At 42.6% G+C, this 27029-nt stretch overlaps 1 protein-coding gene and 1 long non-coding RNA gene across 3 annotated transcripts in view; both read left to right on the top strand.

The window, feature by feature from the left end:
- The window catches only part of DAO (D-amino acid oxidase), a 38543-nt gene extending 17852 nt beyond the window's left edge, over positions 1–20691 (top strand). Inside the window, exons 3-12 of one of the 2 annotated variants that reach the window (XR_012487080.1) lie at positions 432–546; positions 3636–3712; positions 4377–4442; positions 5796–5850; positions 9399–9503; positions 10641–10723; positions 15784–15901; positions 16718–16816; positions 19363–19842; positions 19980–20691. Coding sequence is in view for 1 of the 2 variants with exons in the window: in XM_074295744.1 (XP_074151845.1) it covers positions 432–546; positions 3636–3712; positions 4377–4442; positions 5796–5850; positions 9399–9503; positions 10641–10723; positions 15784–15901; positions 16718–16816; positions 19363–19494 (850 nt within the window). In the remaining variant the exon portion in view is untranslated. Of the gene's footprint in view, positions 1–431; positions 547–3635; positions 3713–4376; positions 4443–5795; positions 5851–9398; positions 9504–10640; positions 10724–15783; positions 15902–16717; positions 16817–19362 lie in introns of both variants that reach the window. The other variant, XM_074295744.1, reaches the window with a different exon arrangement.
- A 752-nt stretch (positions 20692–21443) lies between these two features.
- On the top strand, positions 21444–22355 carry LOC141558483 (uncharacterized). The gene is made up of 2 exons (XR_012487084.1): positions 21444–21503; positions 21732–22355. It is a non-coding gene; the product is annotated as an uncharacterized LOC141558483 (long non-coding RNA).
- Positions 22356–27029: the final 4674 nt, after the last annotated feature.

The raw sequence follows: 27029 nt of genomic DNA, 5'->3' as shown, positions 1-27029 counted from the left end.
AAGAGTGAGTGATGTCAGGTTATGGGGGGTACACAAAATGAGAGCAGAGGAATCCTGACAGAGTTAAGTGAACATGACAGGCTGGACTCCATGGGTTCTGAGGTCCTTTTCAGGTCCAGATCTTGGGACCTATGAGCTTAGTTAAATTCTTTTATTTCCCTGGGCTTAGTTTCCTCATCTGTAAAATGGAGGGATTGGACATGATGGCCTTCAAGGTCCCATACAGCTCCAGATCTAGGATCCATTGACCATTGAACATGTCTAGCTGGTTTCTAAGGTCTTCTCCAGGCCTATCCCTTCTCAATTCAACCCTGGCCAGCTCACAACTCTACCAAGAATCCTTCTTAGGGCTAGCACAAGGGAGATGAGCTGGCAGCTACTCCCACTGGTGTTTCCATCCCTTTTTCTGATGTCTGTGTCTGTCCTCTCAGGGCTTGGAACCAAAAGACCTTTGACTACCTACTGGATTACATCAATTCTCCAGAAGCCAAGAAAATGGGTCTATTCCTCCTCTCGGGCTACAATCTCTTCCCTAAAGCTGTCCCAGTAAGTGAACTTGACCACTGTTCTGGGATGGAGGGGATCTTTGTTGGAAACAGCAAAAAATTAAAAACCAAAAGGGAGACTGATCAAATGGAATGGTGGAACAGTAAAAATGTGATGGGATATTATTGGGCTGTAACAAAAGCTGAAGGAGATGTTTTTGGAGAAAACTGGGAAGACTTTTATGAACTGATGCAAAATGAAGTGAGCAGAATCAGGAGAACAATTTATAGAATAACAGGAATATTGTGGAGATAAGTAACTCTGAAAGACTTAGAAACTCTGATCAATGCAATTAACTTACCACCATTCCGGAGGACCGGAGATGAAATGTGCTGCTATCTAAAATGTATCATATCTGGGTAGAGGGGGATATACCCAGGATGCAATTACTGTTATGCGACACTTTCCTTTTATTGTTCTGACTCGGTTTCCCTGAATTGTTCTGACTCAGTTTCCCTAAATTTCTCTGCCTCAGTTTCCCTAAATTGCTCTGCCTCAGTGCCTTGAACTGCAGTTCAGATCCCCTGATTGCAACCTCCCTTCCTGACCATTAGAACTAATATAAATTAGGGCTGGGAGGCCTGACCACTAGCATTCCATAGAACCATAAACTGCAGATGGTTAATCTCAGATGGGGGAATATCTCCTATCTCACACTGAGTGGCTCCTTGCCCTCCCAACTTATCAGGACTTATGATCCTTCCTTATCCCCAACCTGTCAGAATCAAATTTATGGTCCCTTCCTGGAAGTTTCCACTCACCAGTGCTCACCCCCAACCTGCTTTATTCCCCTGATCGCTGGAGCCCTATAAGAATCCCTGGAATCCATCATTCACTGCTGGATGCTTTGAGACACAAGTCCAATTCAGCCAGTGCTGGTAACATGGATCCTGTTTTGCCCCAGCCCAATCTCTCCCTCTCAAATAAAATATTAAAAACTCCCTAATCTCTATTTTGCCTCAGTTTCTCTGGCATTACATTACTATAGAAATAATATAGTCAAGAGGTGATGAGGGTTTGGAGTAGATGGGATTGGGGCACAGTAACAATAATAACAAGCAATTATATAGAGCTTTAAGGTTTCAAAAGACTTTAATAATATCATGTTTATAATAGCTAACATTCATATAATTTTTACTATGTGTCAGTCATTGGGCTAAGTGCTTTATAATTATCATCCCCTTTTATCTTCACAACAACTTTTGCAGGGAGGTATGATTATTATCCCCATTTTACAGATGAGGAAATGGAGACGAAAGTTGAGTCACTTGCCTGAAGTCACAAAGCTCAGATCTTTGTGATTCTAGTATTGCTTTATATTCTATATAATAGATTATAATTTATTACATTATTTATATATTGCTTTATATTCTCTGGAAAGTAGAATTAGTGCCAGTGGGTAGAGAAGATATACTACCACACAGGTTTAGGTACAATGCAAACCAAGATAAACTGGGCTTGGAATAAGAAAGATATGGATTCAAAATTTGCTTCTAAAACCTACTGGGATAGAAAGGAAAAAAATGCTAACTGAGTCACAGACTAGAATTCGAATCCCAGTTCTTTCCCTTTCTACCTGTGTGACACTGGCCAAGTCCCTTTATCTTGTGGCCTTAAATTGCCCATCTAGTAAATGGATTTAAATGGCTACTTGGATCCCTTCCAGCTCTACATACAAGATAATCCTTGCTGTGTCACCTTAGTCTATTTGCTTAACTTCCCTGAGCTAGCCTCAATTTTCTCATCTATAAAATGGTGACAATAATGCCCCTAGAACATATGTCCCAAAGTTGTGGTGAAACTCAAATGAGATACATTCATGAAAAGTACTTGCAAACTTTAAATCATTTTAGAAATGTTAGCTACTATTATAGAAGGTCCTCCTGGAGCTGTCTATAAATATGATGGGCTACCTTAGTAGGTAGTGAATCTCCCATTCCTGGAAGTTTTCAGGTAGAATCCTGGTGATTGCTTTTTTCTGTCTGACATTTAAATAAATAAATAAATAAATAATATGACCTCTTTCTCCCTTTCCATTCTTCTTTTTTAAAATTTAATTTAATTTTTAATTTTTTAATTTTATAATTATAAAATTTTTTTGACAGTATATATGCATGAGTAATTTTTTTATAACATTATCCCTCGTATTCATTTTTCCAAATTTTCCCCTCCCTCCCTCTACTCTCTCCCCTAGATGACAGGCAATCCCATACATTTTACATGTGTTACAGTATAACCTAAATACAATATATGTGTATAAATCCCATTTTCTTGTTGCACGTTAAGTATTGGATTCCGAAGGTGTAAGTAAACTGGGTAGAAAGACAATAGTGCAAATAGTTTACACTCAATTCCCAGTGTTCCTTCTCTGGGTGTAGTTGTTTCTGTCCATCATTGATCAACTCCTTTCCATTCTTCTTACACTTTGTTTTCCAGCCAGAAATGTTGTGATTAAACCACACTGACCTCTCTTTTACATTTTACATTCCCTCTTCTGTCTCCTTACCATTCCTGGAAATGTTTTCCTCTTCACTTTCATGTTATGAAATCCCCAGTTCCCTTCAGGATTCAGTTCAAGTATCATTGTTGTTGTTTGTCCCTTGTTCTCATTCTCAAAGAAGACCATGACAGATGGTATCTTGACTTGCGAGCGAATTGGATTTGAGTGAAGACGGGCTGTGCAAAGTCACCAGCTCACTTTCTTCTCTGGAGTCATCTGGGTCTAGTGGCTAGTTATAGATCAGGATGATGGAAATAGCCCCAGAGGAGTTCAAGTATCACCTTCATGAAACTTTCCCTGATCCCCCTGGCTCCTCTAGATCCTCTCCTTTCAAACTCCTTTGTATCTATTTTGAAACCATTGTATTGGATGAATACATTATTCCCCATAAGATGTAATCTTTTGGAAGGCAGGAGCTATTTTTGCCCTTTTTTTCCCCCCCATTGCAGGGCTTAGTATAGTACCTGGTGCCCACTGAGAACCTATATACAATGTGCTTTTTGGATTGATATAGAAAATATATGAATGGGTAGGAATTTATTAGAAACTTTCTTTAGAATTGATGGGGCCATAATTTTTCCCTGTGTAGGATCCCACCTGGAAGGACACAGTTCTGGGGTTTCGGAAACTGACATCCCGAGAGCTTGATCTGTTTCCTGGTTACAGGTAGGACTGATGGACCAATTAGGCAAGGGAGGGGTTCCTTTCAGGCAGAGCAGAACTTCCCAGAAAGCCTGATGTGCGGCAGACACTGTTGGCTGGTACTTTCCCAAATGGATGCCTGAACAGCATTGCCTTGGACCAAGCCTAACCCTGCCCACCTCCACCTTCTTTTTGAGGAGAGCTTGGAGAGATGGATCTTCCAGCATGCAGTGGTCCTCAGACTTTTTAAATAGGGGACCAGTTCACTGTCCCTCAGACTGTTGGGAAGGCTGGACTATAGTAAAAACAAAAGCTCACACTCTGTCTCTGCCCCTCAGCCCATTTGCCATAACCTGGCGGGCTGTATAAACGTCCTCAGCAGCTGCATCTGGCCTGTGGGCCATAGTTTGAGAATCCCTGATCAAAAGGATGGGAATTTAAGAATACCTCTATCCTTGGTCCTCAAAGCATCAAGCTTTGTCGGTGGATAAAGTGCATTTTTTCTTAATCTTTAAGAAAATAGAGTCAAGAGGATGAAGCTATTAAATTTAAAGTAAAATTATAATATCTGCTCATAATTATATTTCAAGTGTATTTGCACAAAAAGGAGAAATTATAGTAAAGTGATTTAAAAAAATTATAATAATCGTAACCCCTCCATTCTTTTGCTCCTCACTTACTGTTTTAGCTATGGATGGTTCAATACTGCAATGATCCTAGAGGGCAAGAGCTACCTGCCCTGGCTTACCCAGAGGTGAGTGTTGCCCCATGTCCATCAGGAACATGGCTAGCTTGAAATTCAGTCTCTCAGTCTTTTATTATTATTATTATTATTATTATTTATTTTCAGGTTATACATGTACATTCATTTTTTATATATTTCCATATGAATCATGTTAAGAGAGAAAAATCAGAACAAAAGGGAAAACAACAGGAAAAAAAAACAGAAGAAAAAAAGTGAAAATAATATACATCAATCCACATTCTGCCTCCATAGTTGTCTCTAGATGCGGATGGCATTTTCCATCCAAAGTTTATTGGAATTGCCTTGGATCACTGAATTTTTTTAAAGAACCAAGCCTATCATAATTATTACACAATCTTGTTTCTCTGTACAATGTTTCCCTGATTCTGCTTGTTTCAGCATCAGTTCATGTAAATCATTCCAGGCCTTTCTAAAATCAGTCTGCTCATCATTTTCTATAGAACAATATTCCATTATTCATATATATATATATATATATATATATATATATATATATATATATATATATATATATATATGTATATATATATATATAAAACCTATTCAGCAATTCCCTAATTGATGGGCTATTCATTTTCTAGTTCTTTGACATTAGCAAAAGGGATGCTACAAATATTATTGCACGTGTGTCCTATTCCCTCTTTTATGAGTTCTTTTGGATAGAGATCCAGCAGTGAGACTGCTGGATCAAAGAGTATGCACGATTTGATAGTTTTTTGGTCCAAATTGCTCCCCAGAATGGTTGGATCATTTCACAACTCCACCAATGATGTATTAGTGTCCCAATTTTCCCACATCCCTCTAACATTTATCATTATCTTTTCCTATCATCTTATTTAATCTGAGGGGGATAAATTGTTTTAATTTGCATTTCTCTAATCATTATTGATTTAGGGCATTTTTTTATAGGACTACAGAAGTCAGCCTCTCAATCTTAAGGATGCCATCTATTGTCCCCAAAATAATACAGTGTTGTATTTAAAAGATCCAAGAATGATTCTATCTTTGCAGCCTGACTCCAAAGAGCAGAAATAGAAGCAGAGGGTAGATGCTACAAGGGGACAGATTTAAGCCTGGATCCATTAGCCCCTTCTCTATCTGGCTAATTTAGGAGGTATCCATTAGCCCTGGACCGCTTCAGACAAATAGAAGATGGCCACTTGTTTCAGTCTGTGTTTGACTAGATGCCTCTGAGATCTCTTCGGCCTTGGAGATTCTGGGACACTGTCTGTGGAGGTCTTCCCTATACCAAGATGTCCAGTGGAAGGGAAGTTCCTTGACTGGGCAGGATTCTGGCTTTGTGACTGACTAGCCACCTTCTGCTGAAACATTGTCTTGCAGGTTAACTGAGCGGGGAGTCAAGTTCTTCCTGAGGAAAGTGCAGTCCTTTGAGGAGGTAAATCAAGGAGGGAGAATGGACTGGCTAATGGTGGGAGGGTCCTGGAGCTGTTCTTGATTCTAGTTACCTCCTCTTCTCTAGGACCCAGAACCCTCCAATTCAGCAGACTTCTGGTTTGCAGAAACCCCTTTTCCTGACTTCTCAGGACTTTCCACTATGGACAGTAGGCTCCTGGCAGACAGGGGATGCTTCTGTATTTCTTTGTAGTCCAAGTGCTTAATCAACACAGTACTTGGTGCATGTTTTTGAGTCTTTTTAAGTCAAACATGACCCCATTTGGGGTCTTCTTGGCAAAGATACTGGAGTGGTTTGCCATTTCCTTCTCTAACTCATTTTATAATTGAAGGAATTGAAGAAAATGGGGTGAAGTGACTTGTCCAATGTCACACAGCTAGTAAATGTCTGAGGTTAGACTTGAACTCAAGAGGACTCCAGGCCTGGCACATAGTAGATGCTTAATAAATACTAGTTGATTAAGTGATTGATACCTACTCTGTATGTATGTACTTAGTATAGTATAGTATAGTGCCTGTATATATTCCTTAGTATTATCTGTATTTACATAGTTATTTGCATGCTGTCTGTCCTAATAGACTGTAAGCTTCTTGAGGCCTGGAACTGTTTTTGTCTTTATATTCTCAGGGCTTAACAGGGCTGTGTTGTGTGTGTGTGTGTGTGTGTGTGTGTGTGTGTGTGTGTGTGTGTGTGTGTGTTCTTTCACTTCATACAGTTGTAGTTTCATTATCACAAAATGGATGATCAATAATCTTGAGATTAATGAAGAGCAGAGAAAAGCTTAATTTTTTAAAATTTAATTTAATTTTTTTTTCTGAGGCAATTGGGGTTAAGTGACTTGCCCAGGGTCACACAGCTAGGAAGTGTTAAGTTTCTGAGGTCAAATTTGAACTCAGGTCCTCCTGACTTCAGGGCTGGTATTCTATCCACTGTGTCACCTAGCTGCCCCAAAAGCTTAAATTCTTAAAATACAACAACACCATTATCTGGATTAAAGCATGCCAAAAGTCCATCCGTGACAAACTTATGAAACAATGTCTATGTCAACGAAATGGTATTTTTCTTCATATTCTGTCATAAAAGTTCCCTGATAAATAATTAAAATGAAATGAAAGAAATAGGTCTGATTTTTGCTTTAATGGGAAGAAGAATTATACTTCTCTGGTCTTATATTTACAATCGAGACATGAATTTTCCTGGTTCTTGCTACCAGTTTATAAGAGGTCGGGTGGGTACATGTATACTATCTACACAGAGGCAAACAAATAATGGATTGATTTTCTTTCTTAAAAACCTTGTCCCATAAACTTGACAGAAAAATCAATAAAGCAATAACATGGGTCACGTCAAGTGCAATAGTTGCTTAATAATAATGCTTGTCGTGGAAAGTATATTGGTTCTGAAAGCAGAGGACCTGAGGTCAACTACTCATTCTGTTCCTTTTTTGTGTAACTGTGGACAAAAACAACCATCATTTACACAGTGCTTACATTTTTCTATTCTGAAATTAACAAGCACGCACACAAAATGAACCCTACCCTAAGCATTTCCATAGCAAAGTAGAACACAGAAAGAATATTGTTTATTATATTGTGTATTTAAAGAGGCTCTTGGGCAGCTAGGTGGTACAATGGATAGCACGCCAGGCCTGGAGACGGGAAGATCTGAATTCAAATCCAGCCTTAGACACTTACTAGCTTATGATTCTGGGCAAGTCATTTCCCCCTGTTTGCCTCAGTTTCCTCTTCTGTAAAATTAATTGGAGACAAAAAAAGGCAAACCACTCTAGTATCTTTGCCAAGAAACCCCCAACGGGGTCATGAAGGGTCCAACACAACTGAACAACTACTACAGAGTGACTTCAGAATCTAAATAAACTTCACAACAGTCTTTTATTATGAATCTTAATAATTTCCATTTTACAGCAAGAAAACGAAAACTCAAAAGGCCATGTGACTTGTCCCAAGAGGGAAAGACCATGGATTCTATATCCAAGGATCTAAGTTCAAATCCAATCTTTAACTGTTACTGACTGGACAAATCAGTTAATCTTCCCAAGTCTCAGTTTCCTCATCAGCAAAATGAATAGTTTATATTAAATACCCTCTCAGGTCCCTGGTTAAGATCCTCCCCTCTCTCCCATTCCCTTAAAACTCTTCTCTCTTCCTTCCAAGGTGACAAGGAACAGAGAAATTGTCTAGTGCTTGGGGACAGTATGTCGAACCCCATCTGACGTCAGCCATCCCTATTCCAAACTCAGTGAAAGCAGGGAAACCAGTCACCCAGAAAATGAGGGCAAGAAGCCATAGTGAGATAGGGGGAACCTCAGATCTGTCTTAACCCGTCTCCAGTTCAGGGGCCCAGTGCCAGCTCAATTTTACATTTATGAAGTCCTCTGCTGTGTAAAGCCCCAGCAATTCGGGGGCATCTCCCAAATCTGGGGCCCAGGGCAGGCCCCCACTCTATTGTAGTATGCTGTTCCCCATCAGTTAGGTCCTATGGGTATGGCAGTAATAGAGTTCTAACCTGGAGTCAGGAATTGCGATGTTCAAATCCTTCCACAGATGAGTATTTACAGAAGTGGTGTGATCTTAAGTGAATTATTTCCCATCTCAACCGTTTTCTCATTGGCAAAGTGGGGATGCTAATAGCACCTCCCTCCTAGGATTATTGGGATCAATATGTAAAGCATCTTGCAAACTTTAAAGTGCTATAGAAATGCCAGTTATTGTTATTTTATTACCTAATTATTATTATTATTTAATTATTATTCTTATTATACAAGATAATATTATTTTATAAGGAAACAGATTCAACACTAAGGGATTTGTACATATGGCAAGAATTTTTGAATTATTTTGTTTATTATTAAACACACAAACTCTTGTGTTTAGTTGCTGGCTCTTTTACCTCAATTCAATTTGATTCAATCCAATAAGCATTTATTAAATGCTACCTAGTTATTATTCTTATTATATACAATAATATTATTATCTTATAAGGAAACAGATTCAACACTAAGGGATTTGCACACGTGGAAAGAATTTGTGGACTATTTTGTTTATTATTAAACACACACAACCTTGTATTTAGTTGCTGGCTATTTTACCTCAATTTAACTTGATTCAATCCAAATAAGCATTTAGTAAGTGCCTACTGTGTGCCAGGTACTATGCCAATCATGGAGGATGTCTCTGCCTTCAAAGAACTTATAGTCAACTGGTATTGCTAAATCTGGTGATTAATGACAACATTAAGTTGTTAAATTCAGAATAACTTTAAAAAGGATAATGGAGCATCAAGTTCAGTCCCTAGAAATTTCACTCTTCCAGTCTGGGGCAAACCTTGATGGGATGAATCCAGGGGCAGAAACCACCAGAGAAACTCATGGGCTGGGTCCCCCTTTTTCTCTGCTTCTAGTCCCCCTGGGGTTTCTCAGGTCCCCAGAGAAGGATGTTTAGGAGCAGGTAAAGGAGGTTATACTCAGTTGCTCTCTCTTCCCCCCCTCCCCATATGCTATTTGTCTCCAGGTGGCAAGAGAAGGGGCAGATGTCATCATCAATTGCACCGGGGTATGGGCTGGGAAGCTGCAAGCTGACCCCCTGCTGCAACCTGGACGGGGTCAGGTCCTCAAGGTGGGTCTGGCGGCCAGGGTGTTGAGGAACAGTTGATGGCAAAGGAGATTTCTTTGTGTCATGCCCTGGGATCTAGGGCTTGGGGGATTAGATTGACCTCTGAGGGCTTTGATGGAAAGTCTTTCAGATAGGATGCCGAAAGTGTTCAGAGAAAGGGCTGGCTTGGGGAACTGTGGGAAGAAGGGACAGCAGCTGGAAGACTGACTCAAGCTGGCACCTTAGGGTTCTCTTCTCAGGAAATCAAGCCATGGCTAGGGGTAGGTGGGGTATGGGGTAAGGGAGAGACTGGGGGGCGAGAAGAAGGGGGACCTATCTGGCATTCACATTCCATAGGACAGCAAGAAGGGTGATTTTTTTCTAGTAAATTTATTTATTTTTAATATACATTACATTATGAATTAGTTGGGAGAGAAAAATCAGAGCAAAAAGGAAAAATCAGAGGAGATATTAAAAAAAAAACATAAAAAAGAAGTGAATATCACATATGTCAATGGGTGCAGATGGCATTTTCCGTCCAAAATCTATTAAGATTGCCTTGGAAGGAAGGATTTTTTTTTAATGAACACCTAGAGTTTTAGGATCAGAAAATTCCTCTTTTTAGGACACAGAGACGTATTTTGGAACAAGTTATGACAAATGATGGAGTGGAGGGGGCATAGACATCTGAAATTTACAAACTGTCAGGTCACTTCTCTGAACCTCAGTCTTCTTTTCTGAAAAAAAAAAGTTGCCTATGTCTCTGAGTTGTTATAAGAAAAGCCCCTTGTAAACTTCATGACAAGACAGAAATAGGTGATAGGGTTATAGTGAAGGCTCCGGTGGGAGAAGAGTTTGAGAATTTTTCGTCCTTGTCAAGGATCCACTAATGACTTTTTCTGGCTCTGCCACAGTGTCCATCTAGGAAGATTTGGAGTGAGCCTCCACCTGTTTTCAATGTTGGGGAGACATTGTTCCCAAAGGGGAAGCAGGGCCTTACAGAGAGTGTAGCCAGTGTGAGTTTCTCTTTAAGTTAGGACCACTGGGGGAACTTAGGATACTAGACCAAGAAATCTGGTCCTACTTAGTCCAGGGAGTCTCTGGTTATGATGTATGGGTGGGGCGTGGCCATCCAAAATCTTTTCCTTCTGTGCCATTCAGGTGTTTGCCCCTTGGCTGAAGCACTTCATTATCACTCATCATTCAGATGCTGGGATCTACAAGACCCCCTATATCATCCCAGGGTAAGGTGTCGACTTGGGGGCGGGAATAGGGCAAAGTAGGCCTCCATGCCCTTTCATAATGGGGCTACCCCATGAACTGTCCTCCAAGATTGGGGACTTCTGTCCAGCCTGATGTTACCCTTTTCCCAGACACACGCAAAGTCCGAGGGAGACGGGACTTCATTCGGTCTAACATGACCATGAATACAAATCCTTTTTACCATTTCCATCTATTCTCTGCAGGCTGATCTCCAATGGAGGAGAAACAGCCTATTCTCTTTCTAGACAGTTCTTTCCACAGCTCTCATTGTCGGGAAATATTTTCCTGATGTCAAATTTAAAGTTTCCTTTTTGTGGTTATCACTAATTCCACCCTCTGGGTCAAGTAGAATTGGTGAGAAAGGCCGGGGCCAACCAGACTCTGGGAACAGGGGTAGATTGAACAATGAATGAATCCATTCTTTTTGACTTATAATGATGGAAGCAATGGTGGTGGTGACAGTGATAATCACGGTGACGATGGTGGGATGATGGTGGTGATGATGGTGTGGATGGTCGCATTGATACTGATTACCCACTGATGTGTGGTGAAGTGAAAGTTACACTCGTGGTGCTGGTAGTAATTATAGCATTAGTAATGATGGCAATTGTTATGGTGGGGATGGTAATAGTAATGTCGGTTGTGGTGCTGTCAGTGATCATGACAGTCATAGTGTTGATGGTGATGATGGGATTGTAGTGATGGTAATAGTTATGGGGATGATGGGATTGTAGTGATGGTAATAGTTATGTGGATGATGGGGTTGTAGTGATGGTAATAGTTATGTGGATGAGGGGATTGTAGTGATGGTAATAGTTATGGGGATGATGGGGTTGTAGTGATGGTAATAGTTATGGGGATGATGGGATTGTAGTGATGGTAATAGTCATGGGGATGATGGGATTGTAGTGATGGTAATAGTTATGGGGATGATGGGATTGTAGTGATGGTAATAGTTATGTGGATGATGGGGTTGTAGTGATGGTAATAGTTATGTGGATGAGGGGATTGTAGTGATGGTAATAGTTATGGGGATGATGGGATTGTAGTGATGGTAATAGTCATGGGGATGATGGGATTGTAGTGATGGTAATAGTTATGGGGATGATGGGATTGTAGTGATGGTAATAGTTATGTGGATGATGGGGTTGTAGTGATGGTAATAGTTATGTGGATGAGGGGATTGTAGTGATGGTAATAGTTATGGGGATGATGGGATTGTAGTGAGGGTAATAGTTATGGGGATGATGGGATTGTAGTGATGGTAATAGTCATGGGGATGATGGGATTGTAGTGATGGTAATAGTTATGGGGATGATGGGGTTGTAGTGATGGTAATAGTTATGGGGATGATGGGATTGTAGTGATGGTAATAGTTATGTGGATGACGGGGTTGTAGTGATGGTAATAGTTATGTGGATGAGGGGATTGTAGTGATGGTAATAGTTATGGGGATGATGGGATTGTAGTGATGGTAATAGTTATGGGGATGATGGGGTTGTAGTGATGGTAATAGTTATGTGGATGAGGGGATTGTAGTGATGGTAATAGTTATGGGGATGATGGGATTGTAGTGATGGTAATAGTTATGTGGATGACGGGGTTGTAGTGATGGTAATAGTTATGTGGATGAGGGGATTGTAGTGATGGTAATAGTTATGTGGATGAGGGGATTGTAGTGATGGTAATAGTTATGGGGATGATGGGGTTGTAGTGATGGTAATAGTTATGGGGATGATGGGGTTGTAGTGATGGTAATAGTTATGGGGATGATGGGATTGTAGTGATGGTAATAGTTATGGGGATGATGGGATTGTAGTGATGGTAATAGTTATGGGGATGATGGGGTTGTAGTGATGGTAATAGTTATGGGGATGATGGGGTTGTAGTGATGGTAATAGTCATGGGGATGATGGGATTGTAGTGATGGTAATAGTTATGGGGATGATGGGGTTGTAGTGATGGTAATAGTTATGTGGATGATGGGGTTGTAGTGATGGTAATAGTTATGGGGATGATGGGGTTGTAGTGATGGTAATAGTTATGTGGATGATGGGATTGTAGTGATGGTAATAGTTATGGGGATGATGGGATTGTAGTGATGGTAATAGTCATGGGGATGATGGGATTGTAGTGATGGTAATAGTTATGGGGACGATGGGATTGTAGTGATGGTAATAGTTATGGGGATGATGGGATTGTAGTGATGGTAATAGTTATGGGGACGATGGGGTTGTAGTGATGGTAATAGTTATGTGGATGATGGGATTGTAGTGATGATAATAGTTATGGGGACGATGGGGTTGTAGTGATGGTAATAGTTATGGGGATGATGGGATTGTAGTGATGGTAATAGTTATGGGGATGATGGGATTGTAGTGATGGTAATAGTTATGGGGACGATGGGGTTGTAGTGATGGTAATAGTTATGGGGATGATGGGGTTGTAGTGATGGTAATAGTTATGGGGATGATGGGATTGTAGTATGGTAATAGTTATGGGGATGATGGGGTTGTAGTGATGGTAATAGTTATGGGGACGATGGGATTGTAGTGATGGTAATAGTTATGGGGACGATGGGGTTGTAGTGATGGTAATAGTTATGGGGATGATGGGGTTGTAGTGATGGTAATAGTTATGGGGATGATGGGATTGTAGTATGGTAATAGTTATGGGGATGATGGGGTTGTAGTGATGGTAATAGTTATGGGGATGATGGGATTGTAGTGATGGTAATAGTTATGGGGACGATGGGGTTGTAGTGATGGTAATAGTTATGGGGACGATGGGGTTGTAGTGATGGTAATAGTCATGGGGATGATGGGGTTGTAGTGATGGTAATAGTTATGGGGATGATGGGGTTGTAGTGATGGTAATAGTTATGGGGATGATGGGGTTGTAGTGATGGTAATAGTTATGGGGATGATGGGGTTGTAGTGATGGTAATAGTTATGGGGACGATGGGGTTGTAGTGATGGTAATAGTTATGGGGATGATGGGGTTGTAGTGATGGTAATAGTTATGGGGATGATGGGATTGTAGTATGGTAATAGTTATGGGGATGATGGGGTTGTAGTGATGGTAATAGTTATGGGGATGATGGGATTGTAGTGATGGTAATAGTTATGGGGATGATAAGTTATGGTGGTGTTTGTGGTGATGGAGATGACATTAGTGACAGTAGTGGTGACAGTGATAATTGTGGTGATGGTAGTGCAAGTGATGATGATGGTGGGGGGGTGATGATGGTGACATTGGTAATGATGTAGGTATTAGTGGTAAAAGCGATAGAGTCATGGTGCTGGTAGTGATGGTGGTATTAGTGGTGGTGGTAATAGTCATGGTGCTGGTGCTGGTGCCGGTGGTGATAATAGTTATGATTGTGGTAGTGATGGCAGTGGTGGAGATGAGAGTCTTGGCAATGGTGACGGTGACAGTCATGGTCATGGTAGTGGAGATGATGGTGTTGAGCGCTGATAATGATAGCCATAGTGATGATGTTAAGTGCTGATGTTGGTGGTTATGCTGGTGGTAGAAAGAGAAAAGTAGTAATGGTGACAGTGATGATGATGATAACGGTCACGCAAGACTCCAACGCTCCTTCTCCATCCCACATTTCTGGCTAGATCTCATCCTTTTCCCTCCCAATACTCAATAATATTTCAGCCAAGCTTCTGCACTCACTGTTCCATATTTTACCATCTCTCTTCCTTAGCTCACTCTGCTGATTATAGCTAGGATATTCTACTCACTCTCTGCCGATTAAATTTTTTATAGCTTTTTATTATTATATAAGCTTTTTATTAACAGTGCATATGCATGGGTAATTTTTCAACATTATCCCTTGCACTCACTTCTGTTCCAACTTTTCCCCTCCTTCCCTCCACCCCATCCCCTAGAAGACGGGTAGTCTCATACATAATAAACATGTTAAAGTATATCTTAAATGCCATGTATGTGTACATATTTATATAGTTCTCTTGTTGGGCAAGAAAAAGCAGATTTAGAAAGGTAAAAATAACCTGGGAAGAAAAACAAAAATGTAATCTGCCTATTAAATTTCCATGATTTGGAACCCAAGTCAAATGCCTCCATCTTCATAAAGACTTCCTTTTCATGGATGATTTTCCCCTTGTCCTCCACAAAGTTCTTTACATGCACTGCTTTTATGAACCTTTCATAAGATATTACAAATACTCATCCATTGCCACATGGATACTTATTAGAAATTTTCATTTTACTAAATAATAATTTACATTTTTTCACTCCATGGATTATTTTTTGCATTATGGAAAGGCTTCTTCAATCTGAGTGAAAATATGGTACCAGGCAGGGATGTGCTGGTAAAGTGTTTAACAACCAGCTCTTTAAGAAGAAAAAAAAAAGTGTACATGACACACTTTTAAGTTTAGCCTGTCTCATGGCCATTTCTCCTTCACTTTCTTAATCCCATATAGTCAACAAAATAAATCAAGCCCTAATTTGTAGCATTTTATGATTTAATTCATGTAAATGCTCACAGTGAAAATTTAACAATCATGATTTGGGAGCTGGTTTGAGCTGGTTCCAATTTAGTCCTAGTGCCGACCCTCCAAAGTATCTTTTTTTCTGATTTTGCTCTGTTTCCTTACTATGGATTTTCACCTTATATCCTGTCTTCAAGGAAAGGACTTAATTCATGTGGTGAGAAGTAGGAATATTCTCTCTCTCTCTATGGCCTATCTTCCTACTACAAAGATGGTGAACTTCTTGAGGGCAGGAGCTATGTCTCTTCCAGCCGTCCTGTCTGTTCCCGAGCCCAGAAAAGTGCTCTTCACCACATATGATGGTAGTAAGAATGATGATGGTGACAGAGGCAATGGTAGTAATGGAGATGGCAGTAATGGTAGTAAAGATAAATGATAATAAATAGTAAATATAACTCTAATTCAAATAGCAGTGATGGAGGTAAGTGTCTATGTTGATGGGAGAGATGAGAGCAGACAATGGGGGGCTGAGGACCCCCCTCATTCCACTTCCATCTTCCTCTCTCTTGACCCAGGAGCCAGACAGTCACTCTGGGGGGTATCTTTCAGTTGGGGAACTGGAATGAGAAAAATGAGCAACAAGACCACAATACCATTTGGGAAGGCTGCTGCTGCTTGGAGCCCACATTGAAGGTAAGACAAGACCAACGGATATCCTACCTCCTGTAATGACGTCCTGACCTTGGGGCTCCCGAAGCCACAGAAAAGCACCAAAACTTGGATAAATTGGGTGGATTTTCATAGGAATGAGAAAAGACTTTAATTTTCATCAAGCCGGAAGTGTACCGGCTACATATGTGCTAAGAGCTGCCATCATTAGAAATTTAACAAGGAAGTTTTTGCAGCTAGAAGGAGGTAAGGATAATTTGATGTAGCCATGGAAGTACCTGCCATTTACCATTCAGTTTCATAATAGGAAAAATGAGTGATTGTGGGGGATTTTCCTGGATTATATCCATCAGAGGAGAGGTTTCTACTCTGCCGAAGGACCGAACTCGGTTGGGGATGTGGCTGAGCTCAGCTGAGTGTGGCCATCAGAAGGAAAAAACATCCCCCAAGATTGACACCATCTACATTTCAGCACCTGGGGAAAACACCCAGTTGCTCCACCCTAGTCATAAATATGGTCATTACCGAGTATTGCCATGTAGTGAAGTCCCCAAATCCATAGAGCTTTTTCCTATGAGCTTACTATAGAATCCCAACCCTTTACACTATTCTAAATACCAACAGCTCATCCCCGATCTCCATCAGAGAGCTGAAAAGAATCTTAGAGACCCAAGTGCAACGATCTAATTTTACAAAAAGGGGAACCGAGGCTCAAAGCTGTTAAGTCACTTGCCCAAGTTATATAGGAATAAATGACAATGTACATTTCCTTTTCCCTAAATAACAACAAGAACACCAAAAATGTGAAAGAACCCACGTTACTGAAGCTTTTCCTTTCAGGATGCAGATATCATAAGTTCATGGAGTGGTTTCCGGCCAGTCCGATCCCAAGTCCGGCTGGAGAGAGAGAAACTGTCCTGTGGGCCCTTCAAGGCAGAGGTATGATCTCCTGTGGCCAGAATGCTAATAATGCCATTTGTCACCTCTAGTACTTTTCCTTCCAAGGGAGGAGCTAGGAGGTAGAAAGGGAATAGGGTGCCTCTTCAGTTGGGGAAATTGAAGTCTCCAGAAGGTGATTTACCCAAAGTCATAAGATAGGGCTGTCAGGGGTGATCAACATAGGGATTCTGGGATAATCTTTTAAAGAAAAAATTGAAATGTTTTTATTCTTTGTCTTTTTTAAAATCATATTTCCCCCCAGCATACTTCTTTCTCCTCCTTCCAGAAGGCCATTTCATATAATAAAGAGTATTCTTTTAAATACAAAAGAAAGAAAGAAAGAATGAGAAAAGGAAAAAAAATCAGCAAAACTGATAAATATGTTGAAAAAGTTTGAAAACATGTGCAATGAGCAATATGTATCAATCTCCCACTCCTGCTTCCTGAGTAGCAGTAGATAGAGCTTAGAGTCAGAGAGATCTGAGTTCTAATGCAGCTTCAGATACATCCTGGCTGTGTAATAAGTCACTTAACCTCTGTCTGCCTCGGTTTCCTCAACTGTTAAATAGGGATTGTAAAAAACCTCTACTTCCCAAGGTGGTTGTAACAGTTAAAGATACAATATTTGTGAGGGGCTTAGCACAGTGCCTGGTATATATAGAAGGACTATCTAAATGCTTTTTCTCTTCATGATCTTTTTAATTTTGCAACTTTCACTTTTGACTTCTGTGTGTATGGAGTTGTTCTTCCCATTTCCATTGTTGTGATCATCGGGTATATCGTTGTCTTGGTTCTGCTGACTTTGCCTCTGCTCTTATGGATCCTCTCCACATTTCTCTGTATTTATCACATACACCATCGTGTTGTTGTCATGTTGTTGTTTCAGTTGTGTCCGACTTTCATGACCCCATTTGGGGTTCTCTTGGTAGAGATATTGGAGTGGTTTGCCATTTCCTTCTCTAGCTCTTTTTACAGATGAGGAAACTGAGGCAAACGGGATGAAGTGATTGCCCAGCTAGTAAGTGTCCGAAGCTAGATTTGAACTCAAGACAATGAGTCTTCATGACCCCAGACCCATCATACCATTTGTTACAATATAGTAACATTGCATTTTGCCTTCACATACCACAATTACCCATCCTTCAGTCAGTGGACTTCTATTATTTCTGATGCTCTGCTATCACAAAATGTACTGTCATATGTATTTTGGTGAATACGGAGACGCGCTTCTTAGCAATGACCTCCTTGTTCTATAAGCAAAACCACATTCTGTGGGACCCCATTTCAATTAAATTCATCATTTTTTCTTTCACCTAATTTTTTTTTTACTCCTGTTTAAAAAAAGCAAATGACACAGCTTTTGAAATTGAGTTGAAAATCCATTCCTATTTTAGCTTGGAGATGACCCTGAGTCATGGTACTTGGAAAGGCATCAGAATCCCAAAGAAGGCTGGGTGAAAGCAGGATTAATTTAGAGAGAGATAATCCTCTCCCTCCCCCAGTCCCCAATCCATCAAACATGACTGAGCACAGGACAGTCAGAGCAAAGGTATGAAGTAGGGGAGCAGTGCCCAGAAATGGAGATACTGAGAGATGGCCCTGAGGAGGGAGAGAGCCGCACGCTGGGCTGAATCAGAGCGGTAGGAGGCCCGAGCTCCAGAGTGAGGGGACGCCCTGTCCCTCTTCTCCAATGACGCTTAGAGGTTAGATGGCTTACCCATAGTTTCATGGTCAGTATGTGTTAAAGGCAAGATTCAAACCCATGTTTTCTTAGTTTCAAAGCCAGCTCTCTAGCCACTGGGACATACTAAATGTCAGAAATGAAAGGAGAGAACCCTTAGAACAGGGGATATCAGAGTTGGGAGGGGCTTTAGAACAGGGGATGTGAGAGCTGGGAGGAACCTTAGAACAGGGGATGTGAGAGCTGGGAGGAACCTTAGAACAGGGAATATCAGAGTTGGGAGGGGCTTTAGAACAGGGGATGTGAGAGCTGGGAGGAACCTTAGAACAGGGGATGTGAGAGCTGGGAGGAACCTTAGAACAGGGAATATCAGAGTTGGGAGGGGCTTTAGAACAGGGGATGTGAGAGCTGGGAGGAACCTTAGAACAAGGGATGTCCAAGCTGGGAGGGGCCTTAGAACAGGGGATGTCAAAGGTGGGAGGGGCCTTAGAACAGGGGATGTGAGGGCTGGGAGGAACCTTAGAACAGGGGATGTGAGAGCTGAGAGGAACCTTAGAACAGGGGATGTGAGAGCTGGGAGGAACCTTAGAACAGGGTATGTCAGAATTGGGAAGAGCTGATTTAAAGTGTTTCCACACAACAGCATTATGGGGAAGGTTCCACAAGTACAAGTTATTACTATCCCCTCTTCACAGAGGAGACAAGTAAAATTCAGACCCAGTGACTTTCCTGGTGTCAGTCCCACCATTGTAAGTGGAACTCTCTAAACACTCTAATCTTTCTGGGCCAGAGAAGCTTTCTCCCCTGTTGTGTGACCTCCCCGCAGCAGGTGCGGTGACCAGGGTGCATCTCTTGGTTCTTTCAGCTCATTCACAACTATGGCCACGGCGGTTACGGGCTCACCATTCACTGGGGCTGTGCCTTGGAAGTTGCTAAGCTCTTTGGGCAAATCCTAGAAGAACGGAAGCTGCCTGGTATTCCTCCATCCCACCTGTGAAGGTGCCCGGATGTTCTACGCAATTCTCCGCCTTTCCCACCCTCTCCTCCCTATCCCCAGCCTTTTGTGCCAAGAAGCCTGCCCTGAGAAAAAACTGAGGGTTCTCCTGCTAGCCACAATATGCAGCCCTAGAAGCGCAGGGTCACTGGGCCCACCATAGGTACACTGGGAAGGGCTGTTCCCAGCCCTGCAGGTCAGCTCGAAACATGGTCATCTCCCAAAAGATTTCATGTGAGAGGAGCGTGTGCAAAGACAAAAGAGTAGAGTCTGTGGGATCACAGCGGGATCTCTGAGCTAATCAAATCCAACCTCCCCATTTTAAAGATGAGGAAACTGAGGCTCTGAGAGGTGAAAATGCTTGCTCAAGGTCACACTAAGGGTGTTAAATATGGGATTGACATTCAGAATCAGAGCTATCAGCGACCTTAGAGATCATTGAGTCCAACGCTTCCATTTTATAGATGGGCAGACTGAGCTCCTAAGAGGTGAAGGGGATTGCTCAAGGTCACACTAAGGGTGTTAAATATGGGATTGACATTCAGAATCATAGGACCTCACAGCTATCAGCGACCTTAGAGATCATTGAGTCCAATGCTTCCATTTTATAGATGGGCAGACTGAGCTCCTAAGAGGTGAAGGGGATTGCTCAAGGTCACACCAAAGGTGTTAGATATAGGGTTGACACTCAGAGTCATAAGATCTCAGAGCTATAAGTGACCTTAGAGATCACTGAATCCAGCGCTTCCATTTTACAGATGGGCAGACTGAGGTCCTGAGTCCATAGAGTGAAGCTGACTTACTGAAAGTCACATAGCTAGTTCTAGAATGCACATGTCTTAGCTCCTGGCTTAGGGCACTTCCTATTGGACCACAGTGTATTGATCAGAGCCAGAAAATGGGAGAGCAGAGAAGTGGAAAGACTGGAGTTAACAGCAGAGAAGGAGCATCCTGTACTCCAGAACCTGAGCCAGCCAGTTCAGCCCAGAGCCGCAACAGTCCCACCTAACTCTCCCTTGACCCATATTCCCATTTCTTGGGAGCATCGGTTCACATGGAAATTCTTTAGCAAGAAGAAAAACGAACTCACTAAAGAGCCTCCTTATTTGAGAATCAGGAATTAATGTCTCTGCCCTCGACCTGCTGGGGATGATTAATGCGGTCTAATCAAAAAATAAACAGAAGAAATGATCCCTTTCCTGAAGCTAGAGGCACTGCTGGCTGTCTTGCAGAGAGAAGGGAGCATCTAAGGACAAGGAGCTCCCTGGGCAAGTAATTCCCAGCCATCACTAACCCCTGACCCCTGCTGCTAACAACTGGGACGTGACTGGCTTCCTTCATACAATCATAGAATGTCAGGGCTGGGAGGGCCCTTAGAACGGAGGATGCCAAAGCTGGGAGGGGGCTTAGAACAGGGGATGTCAGAGCGGGGAGGGAGCTTAGAACAGGGAATGTCAGAGCTGGGAGGAAGCTTAGAACAGGGGATGTCAGAGCTGGGAGGGAGCTTAGAACAGGGGGTGTCAGGGCTGGGAGGGGGCTTAGAACAGGGAATGTCAGAGCTGGGAGGGAGCTTAGAACAGGGGATGTCAGAGCTGGGAGGGAGCTTAGAACAGGGGATGTCAGGGCTGGGAGGGGGCTTAGAACAGAGGATGTCAGAGCTGGGAGGGGGCTTAGAACAGGGGATGTCAGAGCTGGGAGGGAGCTTAGAACAGGGAATGTCAGAGCTGGGAGGGAACTTAGAACAGGTGGTGTCAGAGCTGGGAGGGAGCTTAGAACAGGGGATGTCAGAGCTGGGAGGGAGCTTAGAACAGGGGATGTCAGGGCTGGGAGGGAGCTTAGAACAGGGGATGTCAGGGCTGGGAGGGAGCTTAGAACAGGGGGTGTCAGAGCTGGGAGGGAGCTTAGAACAGGGGGTGTCAGAGCTGGGAGGGAGCTTAGAACAGGGGGTGTCAGAGCTGGGAGGGAGCTTAGAACAGGGGGTGTCAGAGCTGGGAGGGAGCTTAGAACAGGGGGTGTCAGAGCTGGGAGGGAGCTTAGAACAGGGGGTGTCAGAGCTGGGAGGGAGCTTAGAACAGGGGGTGTCAGAGCTGGGAGGGAGCTTAGAACAGGGGGTGTCAGAGCTGGGAGGGAGCTTAGAACAGGGGATGTCAGAGCTGGGAGGGAGCTTAGAACAGGGTTTGTCAGGGCTGGGAGGGAGCTTAGAACAGGGGATGTCAGAGCTGGGAGGGAGCTTAGAACAGGAAGTGTCAGAGCTGGGAGGGAGCTTAGAATTAGGAATGTATATGTAAGCTTTTATGGCTCAGTTTCCTCATCTGTAAAATTCGGATGTTGAACCAGATGTCTTCTAAGGTCCTTGAAGGTCTAAATCCAATGACTTAATTTAGAACATAGACCATTGACTCTATAAGGGACCTTAGAGATTATCCAGTCCAATCCCTTCACTTTATAGATGGAGACAGGGAGCCCCAGACAGGATGGTGAGTACTGCTCAAGCTCACAGTGCTAGAAGATGATGGAAGAACTAGGATTTCAGGCCAGTTTTTCCAACCCCAGAGTTTACGACTCTTTCCCATACACCCTCAGTGCCTTTCACTTCTTGCTTCATCTCCCTCTGTTCCTTTTCTCCCTCTATTGCCCTCCTAATCTTAGCCCCTGATTTCATTCCGTTTAATCCACAGGTCATTGGACAAATGTCTAGTGGTCCTATGGGAGAGATATGTCTGTCCTGACTTTGGACTACACATTCTTAATGACATCTCAAAGGAGCAGTTCTTACACAGAACCAAGTCTGCCCATGTAGGGAGACAATAGGGCACAGACTATGATCACAAGGGGCCTGAATAAACTACATTCTCTCTAAAGGAGGGGAGGCTGTTACATCTGATTGTTTTTTTTAAAAATCCATTAGTTTGGGGCAGTTAGGTGGTTCAGTGGATAGGGCACCAACCCTGAAGTCAGGAGGACCTGAGTTCAAATCTACCCTCAGACACTTAACACTTCCTAGCTATGTGACCCTGGGTAAGTCACTTAACCCCAATTGCCTCAGCAAAAAACCAAAACATCTATTAATTTTTGTTTTCTTAAAATCAAATATGTAGGGGAAGATAAATTTGAACTAATTGCAATGGTCCGGTCTAGCTCCTCTGAAGGGCTCAGAATAAGTCCTTGTCAGGATAAGCAAAAGTACTTGCCCCACGTTGGGCGCCAATTTGTAATGTGCTGTAGTCTCCAGAAGCTGCCGATCGCTCTCTGGGAGGAGATCTGCTGTGTCAACTCAAATCTCTCAGACAGATTCTTTTTCCTGTAGAGAACCGTTGTCTCCAGACAGTTGCCGTTAACTCTGGTCCAAAGAAGTGATTTCCCTTCCTGCAGAGAGCTGCCTCAAGTCTGGTCGAGAGCAGAAACTCCCTTTTCCTCCAGAGCTGCCCTCTTTTATCCTCCCAGAGAATGGGCATGGGATAATGCAAGGGCTTCTGGGAAAAATTACTTCAACCAGTGAACTTGCTCCTCCTAAGCATGCAAGCTCTTCCCCAGGAACTCACAAGTCAAACTCTCAGGAAAGGCCGGAACTAGAGAATTGTCAAGTACCGACTTAGCACTTAGTAAGAACTTAATATCTCATTATCCCATTAGCACTTAGTAAGAACCTAACAACTAATTAACTGACTTTTAATGTGAAACCCTCAAGAACAGGGCACCCAGGGTCCAAAGACAGGAAGGATTTGGTCTGGACACACTCCCATTTGAACCCAGGACACTTTCTGAGGCCTTTCTGTAAGCCCTGAGTTTAGGAAATGGCATCATTTCCCAAAGTCTAGTTGGAAACTCACCTTCCCTTTGCCTCTTCATATAAACACAGTGTGTGAGGAGTTAGAAGATTAAAGGTGGAAGAAACTTTGTTGAATGATGCAGTTTAATTTCTCCTTCCCCCCTCATTTTACAGAGAGGTTAGATGACTTGCCTAATGTTATTAAGTGTCAAAGCCAGCACTTGGAGCCATTTTCTTTGCCTCTCACTCCAAGTCATTCTGCTTTTTATTTATTCCCCAAAAGTTGAATTTCACAATCAACCAGATTCTCTGTGAAACCTTTCTGATGCTGCTGCCTTTTATGAATAACATGAACCGAGATATTCCTTTCTTAAAACAAAGCTGTAACCCATTGTGAAATATCGTTTTACATTTTTTAATCTCCAAAGACAAGATCTTTCAGGCGGGATCCCCAGAGATCTTGTCCTGCTGGAGCACAGAGTGGCTGAATCGAAGAAGCTGAAATTTAACCAGGATCAATTTAAAGTTTTAAAAAATCAACCCATCAAGGGAGTCTTGGTTAAGTAGCAGTTTGTTTTAAAAAGATCTGAGGGTATCAGAGGACCACAACTTTATTGTGAGTTAGCAAAATAATATGGCGGCTCTCAAATTTATTGCCTTCAGTTTTCTGAAAAGTAAGTTAAATTAAGGGAGATCAGGCTTGTTGGAGCAAGAGCAGAAGCAGAAACAAAAAGTATCTGATCACAATACTTCCTAGCACTTGGAGCTGTCCAAAGAAGGAAGGGGCAGAGACTAGAGCAGGTGGGTTTCCTCCACGGTTGTGCTAGGAAATATTTAACAACAATTAGGGAGTGGGAGTGGGATGGGAGTAGGGAATGGTAAGACATGAATGCTCTACATATATCATACACGTTTAAGTTTAATTTGTATTCTTAACATTCTCTCCAATCTTGAGACAACCAATGAAACAATAAATCAACGCATTTATAGCTTTGACAAGATGATTTCCAAGATGTAAATGCTCACACCCCAAACTGTCAAGCCTGTGCCGGCTGGCTGCTGCCTGCTCCTGTCTGCTTCCCTTCTAGTGGAGGTCTTCAGGTACAGGATGGATGATGACCCCTTGTCAAGGATATTATAAGGTGGATGAGGGTTTCACGTGAATAGCCACTAAGGACTCTTTCAACTCTTAAATTCTGGGATTCTGGGATTTCCTACTCATTTGTCATCCATTTGCCTTGCCTTGGAAGAGAATCTTTTTTTTTAAAGACTTTGATAAACCAGAAAGTTTATAAAATGATGAGAAAACTGGAGGCCATGCTGGATTTGAAAGGAACTGGGGATATTTAGTTTGGAGAAGCTAAAAAAATTATTAGGGGTTGGGGGAATGACATGATAATCGTCTTCAAGTATATGAAGGGCTGTCACATTGGAGAAGGATTGGTCTGCTTCTACTTGGTCCCAGAGGAGAAAGCCTGGAAAAATGAATGGAAATCGACAAGAGAAAAATGGAGTCTTGGAAAAAGGAACAATTCTTAATAATTGGAACTGACCCAAAGTAGAATGGGCTGGCTTGGCTGGGGGTGGTGGTGAAGAGCTCTCATTGGAGGTCTTCAAGCACAGGCTTGATAGACACTTATAGAGGATTCTGAAGAGGGGGATGTTGTTCAAGTATGGGTTGGAGGGATGGCCCCTGATGTTATTTCAGATGCCAAACTGAAATTTCATTATTCAGATGATAAAACTGGCATTTATCTAGGGTTTTCATGCTTATGAAGTCACTCAACTTTGTTTGCCTAGTTAGCTAATCTTAAAATGAGATGGAGGAAGAAATATCAAATCAACATCTTTGCCAGAAAAAAAACACAAATATCAAGGATAGTATTAGAGTGCTGTGGTTTAGCAGTGGTCTTCAAACTTTTTAAATAGGGGGCCAGTTCCCCATCCCTCAGACTGTTGGAGGGCCGGACTAGAGTAAAAACAAAAGCTCAAACTCTGTCTCCCCACCTCAGCCCATTTGCCATAACCCGGTGGGCCCCATAAATGTCCTCAGCGGGCCGTATATGGCCCATGGGCCGTAGTTTGGGAACCCCTGGTCTATGGGATCATAAAGAGTCAGACACTTATTAGCTGTGTGATCCTGGGCAAGTCACTTAACCCAGCTTACATCAGTTTCCTCATCTGTGAAATGACTTGGAGGAGGAAATAGCAAAGCACTCCAGCATCTTCCCCAAGAGAACCCCAAATAAGGTCCCAAGGAATTGAGCACACCTGAAATGATTGAACAACCACTACAAACATTGTCTCATGTGATCTTCACAATAACTCTGGGAGACGGGTGCTATTATATCCCCAGACTTCGATAACCCTGGAGGAGAGAGTGAGACTGATAACTTTGCACAGCTCTGCCTCACTTCAGTCCAGTTCATGGGCAAGTCAAGGCATCACACTTGGGATGTCCTCAGTCCCCCTTAAGAACGAAACGCCAGGCAAATCAACAGATGAGGAAAGTAAGATGGACACTGATTTGCCCAGGATCACACAGCTCAAGGCTGGATTTGAACTCGGATTTGCCCACCTCTAGGTCTAACACTCTATCCACTAGGCCACCTCTGGTATCCAGGGCCACTATTGGCTGACACCATTTAGGCTTTTAAAGCTTAAAACCAAAGGTAACTCTGGAATCAGATGATCCAGGCTCTGCCATTCACCTCCTGCATGACTCTGGGTAGACCTCTTTGTGTCTCCCACCCTCAGTTTCCTTTTCTGTAAAGTAAGGAGGCAGGAATAGGTGGGGTTCTTTTATGCTTTGCACATCCTGGTTATTTGCATGGCATCTCCCCCATTAGAATGTCTCCAGTTCTTAACCTAGTGCCTGGCAGCACTTCATGAGCGCTTGTGGATCAGTCGATCCCTTCCTGGACTAAATCCCATGAGCAGAATCCCAAGCTAGAAAGCAGAATCACAGGGCCTGAGGGTCCATCCTTTCTTGTGCAAAGGAGAAAATTAGCTCTGGAAGTCCTTCTGGCACAGAAGGGGAATCCGGAGTATTCTCCTGGCTCTAAGGCCACTAAGTGGGGAGTTCTTAAACAAACAGGGTCCGGGACTTTTTAAGGCCGTATGTTCCAGCGTGCTGCCCATCTGGCTTTTGGTAAATGAGAGGTTATTCCAAAGACATAAATTCCTTTCAAGAAAGATGGTCTGAACTTTGTAAGAAGCATTTTCCCTCGTCCCCTGCCCCCTCTGACCCTACCACAAAGACCCCGTGGCCCACCATGGGCAACATTGTCATGAAATGCTGATTTCCATGTGGTGAAAGCCTTTGAGCTGACCCATACATCCCACTGTTGTTATTGCCAGCTGGTGTTCCAGAGGGAAAACCCACATGACTCCCATTGCCTAGGAGAGCTCAGTCACCTGATCATAATTAGAAATGCGCCTCAGTCCAAGCTGCCAGGCACCTTTGGAGGTGGAAAAGGGAAAGAAAGAATAAGGAGGGAGGAGGGAGAGAGAAGGGAAAGAGGGAGGAAGGGAGAAAGAGAGAAGGGGAGAGGGACAAAGAGAGGGAAAGGGAGTGGGAGATGGAGAGAGGGAGGAAGGAAGACAGTAAGGAGAAGAAGAGAAGAGAGAGAGAGAGAGAGAGAGAGAGAGAGAGAGAGAGAGAGAGAGAGAGAGAGAGAGAGAGAGAGAGAGAGAGAGAAAGAGAGAAAGAGAGAGAGAAAGAGAGAGAAAGTGAAAGAGACAGAGAGACAGAGAGACAGAGAGAAAG

This window comes from Sminthopsis crassicaudata, chromosome 1 (genome assembly GCF_048593235.1).
Source record: "Sminthopsis crassicaudata isolate SCR6 chromosome 1, ASM4859323v1, whole genome shotgun sequence".
In the NCBI taxonomy this organism is placed as follows: Eukaryota; Metazoa; Chordata; class Mammalia; order Dasyuromorphia; family Dasyuridae; genus Sminthopsis; species Sminthopsis crassicaudata.
This window is presented reverse-complemented; position numbering and strand designations above follow the sequence as displayed.